Source organism: Anomaloglossus baeobatrachus, unplaced genomic scaffold, assembly GCF_048569485.1.
Source record: "Anomaloglossus baeobatrachus isolate aAnoBae1 unplaced genomic scaffold, aAnoBae1.hap1 Scaffold_217, whole genome shotgun sequence".
Lineage (NCBI taxonomy): Eukaryota > Metazoa > Chordata > Amphibia > Anura > Aromobatidae > Anomaloglossus > Anomaloglossus baeobatrachus.
In genome coordinates this window covers 275,450-281,375 of record NW_027441987.1, presented here as the reverse complement: position 1 = coordinate 281,375, position 5,926 = coordinate 275,450, and the positions used below count along the sequence as shown (strand labels likewise).

At 45.7% G+C, this 5,926-nt stretch overlaps 1 protein-coding gene across 1 annotated transcript; it reads right to left on the bottom strand.

The window, feature by feature from the left end:
- Positions 1-514: 514 nt before the first annotated feature.
- On the bottom strand, positions 515-4,911 carry LOC142261419 (E3 ubiquitin/ISG15 ligase TRIM25-like). Its single transcript, XM_075332108.1, is given in 2 exon segments — positions 515-3,602; positions 3,604-4,911. Coding segments are annotated over 2 exon segments (1,602 nt in total). The 5' UTR covers positions 4,900-4,911; the 3' UTR covers positions 515-3,296.
- Between the last annotated feature and the right edge of the window lie 1,015 nt (positions 4,912-5,926).

Genomic DNA, 5,926 nt, shown 5'->3' with positions numbered 1-5,926 from the left:
CTCTGCATGCACGACCACCTGAAATGCTCTGCCACACGACCACAATGCTCTGCTGCACGCTCACCCACAATGCTCTGCCACGCACGCACACACAATGCTCTGCCACGCATGCACACACAATGCTCTGCCACGCACGCACACACAATGCTCTGCCACACGCACGCATAATGCTCTGCCACACGCACGCGTACACAATGCTCTGCCACGCACGCACACACAATGCTCTGCCATGCACGCACAAAATGCTCTGACACATGCATGCACAAAATGCTCTGCCACATGCATGCACACATAATGCTCTGCCACGCACATACACAAAATGCTCTGCCACACGCACGCACACATAAGCACAAGCATGAATATATTTCTTCCCTGAAGCCGCCCCTCCCAGATGACTACTCCAGCATTTAGTAAGGAGAAATTTTTATAAAATTGCCCCCAGATCACCGAGCCGCACACACAATAAAAACTCCAGCAGTAATGTGCAATAATAAACCATTTATTATCAGCAGTTTTATCTGTAGTTATACAATCATCTGTCTTATTATTAATTAATTTTTATTTATTGCAGTATAAATATTACGTTTTTTTCATCTGGAAATCATTAACAAGAAGTTGTTGTCATATACTAATGACTGAGTCTTCTTATAGCAGTGTGACGATATACAGTAATTCTGGCCACCACTAGGGGGAGCTAAATATTTAAAGATTTATGCAGCACTTTCTGGATTTAAAGGGGTTTTCCACTTATAGAGAACTCGTTCTCAAATGTTTCCCAACCTGTAACATAAAGTTAGACAGTACTCGCCCTCCCGCTGTTCGGCACCAGTTCTCCACCGCCGCTTTGGTTTCGGTTGCAGCGGTGACACCATGATTGCACCACACATCGCTGTGACCTGAAGCTGGACCAGGGGAGGGGTAGTAGTGTCTATGTTTGCGATTTTATATGCTTGGAACGCTTTAGAGATCACTTTTCTATAAGTGGAAAACTCCTTTAATGACAGCTGTATAAATCTTTATGCCGTGATCTCCCCTTCGTAATGGCTGGAAGTAGCGGCTGTTACAGTCATAGGGTATGTGCGCACGTTGCGTACTCGCACAGCACCGTAAAAGGTGCATGGTGCCGGCGAGAACGTGCGCTCTGCCTGCAGCTCCTGCCATAGACAGAGCAGGAGCTGCCGGCAAAGCGCACGGAAGAAGTGACATGTCACTTCTTTTTACGCAGCGCTTCGGCAGTAGCCGAAGCGCTGCGTTGTAATATGCCACGTGCGCACGGCCCCTGCACAATCTCCATAGATTGTGCAGGGGACGCAGGACGCATGCAGTTATGCTGCGCTACAAAGCGCAGCGTAACTGCATGAATTTACGCAACGTGCGCACATAGCCATATAGCTATCAGGGTACAGGCAGGAGCCGCCAGCGGTGACTCCGGCCTCATAGTACTCGGCTATGCTACTAGTTATTTCAATATTCAGAAAACGCCACCTTCATGTGCTCAATGTGCTGACTACACAAGATGAAAATAACAGAATCTGTCACCAGCAACTCATGTCATCATAACAGCAAATGGAGCTGAGCCTGTTGTACACAGGGGAAATGTTGTCTCTTTTCCATAGCGTCTGTCTTTAAAGGGAATCTGTCAGCAGGTTTTTGCCAAGTTATCTGACAGCAGCATGATGTAGGGGCAGAGAGCCTGATTCCTGTGTTTTGTCACTTGCTCAGCAGCTTGCTGTAGTTTCAGTACAATCAGCGTTTTATCAGCAGGAGATTATCACTCGAGGACTAGATCTCATGTGGCGGCTCATTCAGCTATTCTGTGTAACACTGCCCCCACCACTGATTAGCAACTTGCTACCAATACACAGTGTATACAGGAAGCTGCCAATCAGTGGTGTGGGCAGGGTTATACACAGCTCAGCATTCTGAGCTCTGCTACATCTACAGCAAAGAAAACAGGGATTCTATCAAAACTGCACAAAGCAGTCCAGTAAGTGACACATCCCTGGAATCAGGCTTTCTGCCCCTACATCAGGCTGCTCTCACATTACATAACAAAAACCTGCTGACAGATTACATTTAACAGTAGCAAACAATCAACAATCTATTAACCTCATAAACATTTCTGTCAGTCTCTAACAGCGGCATTTAAGCTCTGAGATCCGGTTCATGTGTTAGTTTGAGTGCCCATTAGCCTCCCTGCAATGTGATCATGAGGTGTCGATGGGCTGCCATGATGGCCGAGGACCTACGTAAAGTCCACATACCGGTCAAGCTGGTTTTCCTGTGATGTTCAGCCATAAGCCGTGATTTTTACTCTACACAACATTAATGGAGCATTGCTGTACATAGAACAATCAATTGCAGGGTTAAGGTAGTTAAAAAAAAGCAACTTAACATGTTAAAAAAAGAAGAAAAAAAACCCACAAACATTCAAATCCCCCTGCTTTTCCTAAGTTGTAAAGAAATGTAAACAATTCAAAAATAGAAAAAAAAATAAGAAAACATTCTATAAATCAGAAATTAATCAGCCCAATCTGCATTTGGATTTTTTTTCCCCATTTTTCTAACTTTATGTGGTAAAATGAATGGTATCAAATCTGCAGCTAGTCTCACAACACACAAGCTCTTATACGTCTATGGTGACGGAAAGATAAGAAAGATATGAGAATTAGAAAATTGGGAGGAAAAAGTTATAATGCAAAAATGTAAATTGTAGGTTAAAGGATTAAATCTGAATAATCCTAAATTTGCATTATCTAAGGATTAGACGCTATTATTACATATGATCTGTTTTCTCTTTTTCTTATTGATTTTCACATTTGATTGTAATTTTTATATTTTATCTTCTGAACATGATGATGGGGGCGGCCATATTGTCTGAGCTGCTGCTATTTTCTATTAATGCCACTCAAAGATTTGCTCCACAGCAGACACATGGATGGAGGAGACCGTCGTCTGGAGAGGACTTGTGGGCATGCTCTGTGTCCTGTGCAGAGATCCCTGTGCGGGGAGGGGGGAGCTGTGTCCATCAGTTATTGTCAATGGTGGATCCTGCATTATCCTCCTCCAGCTTTATACCAGAGGCGTTACCTTACACTTCCTTCCTGTGCTGATAATGAGACTGCTGAGAAGTGATCTCTGTGGAAAATCTATTCTTAAGGTCAGTGGTGTCAGGAAACACAGGAAGATTTCAGGAGGCTCCGGAGGGAAATGTATTTTATGTCATAGAAAATCAGAAAAATGTTTACAATGAAAGTTACTTTACAAATAAGGAATTTTCTGATGTTACTTTCCTGTTATGTTCTAATCCTCACCCAGTTATCTACATAGTGATCATCAATATATACCATAAATACACATAATACAGCATGAAGGGGCTCGGAGAAGGCGGCAGTGAAGGTGTGTAAGTGTCTGATGGGGTCACACAGCTCATAAAAGGACAACTGCCCGACCTCATAATCCAGACAGATCCTGAATCTATCACTGGAGATCTTGTTCGGTAACTGGATCTCTTCACTGTCATGTATCACTGAATACTGATTCTTACATCTCCACAAACTCCAGGACTTGTTATTATTTCCAATCAGTGACTCTTCTCCCCCCCCTGTCTATACTGGGGTAACACATCCCCACACTCCAATCCCATGATCTACTGCCCTCCACATCCCAGTAATGTCGTCCTGAGGTAAATCCCCTCCTGCTCATCACCTGATCACACTGGAATCTCTCTGCTGTTTCTGGACGTTTCTGCTTCTCTTGTGTGCTGGTCGCAGTTTTCAGGTCGTCTGATATAAGGAGATGATTACCCGCTGTGTTTACATCCAGTAATATGTCTGCAGGATCCTGCACATAGATCCCGCTCCTTATACCTGTTATTACCTCACATAATATGTGTAATGTGTCTGAGATCACAGCCACATCCAGGTCATCTCCATCATGGAGCTGTTTATCATGTCCCCCTGTGTCCTCATCACCTCCCTCCTCCTCAGGATCACACAAGTCCCCGGTGTCTGGTTCCTGTAAGACGGTCAGTGGATCAGTCATGTTACACAGCTCCTCAATGTGCCTCATCTTCCTGGACAGATCGTCCTTCTTTATCTCCAGCTGATGGATCAGAGCAGACAGTGACAGTGACTCTTCCTTTTCCTGCCTGGAGATCTCACTCAGGACCTTCTTCTCCAGGTCGTCCACCCGTCTCCTGATGTCTGTACACAGGGCAGTGACTCTCTTGGCTTCTCCAGCTGCTTTCTCTTGAGCTTTTCTCTTTTGCTCCTCCAGACTCCGGACTCTTTCCACAGCTTTCACTCTCTTTGTGGTCAGTTTCTGGAGAACATTTCTCAGTTTCTTCTTTTTCTTCTCTGAGGCCTCATCCAGAATCACCACACAGTGTCCTCGATGTTCTGCAGCCGAACAATAGACACAGATACAAGCTGCGTCCTCGGTGCAGTAATATTCCAGGATCTTCTTATGGACAGAACATTTCCTTTTCTCCAGAGAAGTGCTGGGATCAGATAAGACGTGTTCTGGTGATTTGCTGTGAGCCCTCAGGTGTTTCTCACACAGAGAAGCCTCACAGTGTAGACAGGATCTAACAGCAGGTACAGGAGAGTCCACACAGTAAGTGCAGTAGATCCCGGTGATCTCCTCTTGTTCTTGCTGAGTAACCAGGAAACGTTCTGAGACATTATGAAGATTTATGTTCCTCATCAGCGCCGGCCGCTCCTGAAACTCTTCTCTGCATTCAGGACAGGAATAAACTCCAGACCCGTCCTGTGTATCCAGCACACGATCAATACAGACCCGGCAGAAGTTGTGTCCACATCTCAGCGTTACAGGATCCTTAAAAATAGATAAACAGATGGAGCAGAGCAGCTCGTCTCTCAGATCAGCAGACGCCATGTCTGACGGAAGAAGGAAGAAATGAAACTGAAAGTGGATGATTCGGGAACAAGAAAACTGTAGTTACACCCATTCGCTTAAGCCCTTAAAGCTGCAGCATTTCTTTTTCATCTCTGCATTCTAAAAGCCAAAGTTTTCTATTTTTCGATTGATACAGCCCTACTAGGGCTTTTTTTTTTCAAAGAATTATTTGAAATTTTGGCGGCTGACAGAGAAGGTAAAAATTAGCCCCTTCACCCCCGGGCCTGAAAACACCTTCATGACCGGGCCATTTTTTGCAATTTTGACCAGTGTCACTTTGACAGGTTCTAAGGCTATGCGCGCACGTTGCGTCCTGACCAGTGCAGAACAGAACACACCCTCTGGCAGACTTGACGCTGCTTGTTGACAAAAAGAATGCATTCAAAACGCATGTATTTTGGATGCATTTTGCATGCGTTTTGGATGCATTTTTGTCAGTGCGGTCCCCCAGCTCTGCTACATGTCCGCTGACAGCAGACTCAGACAGAGTCGGGCAATGAGAATGAACTCGGATGAACTGCACCCGACTTCATTGTCATCCCATGGCTCTGTCTCTGTGTGCTGTCATGAACTCAGATGAACCTCTGAGGTCAGTGCCAGGACACAGGAGTCCGCAGCAGTGACATCAGAGCTTCACCCGATTTCACTGACATCGCGCGGCTCTCTCTGTGTGGCAGCCTGATTTGCAGTCACACGTGAAGGACTCACCTGTGATCGCAAATTCCCTGAGTGACTGCAGTGAGCCGCGCGATCAGCTGTGCTTTCACTCAGGTTACTTGCGGCCACAGCTACAGTCCTCCACCTGAAAGCGGTGGTCGCGAGTAACCTCAGTGACAGCACAGCTGATCGCGTGATTCACTTCAGTTGCTGCATGGAGCTGACAGGAGTGGCGGTGTTCTACTGCCACTCCTGTCAGCTTCCGACGTAGCAGAGCTGGAAGCGTCGTGGGACCTTGCGTGGATTATGTCGGACCTGGAGGTGTTTTTGAGGGATTAATAAAGTAGTG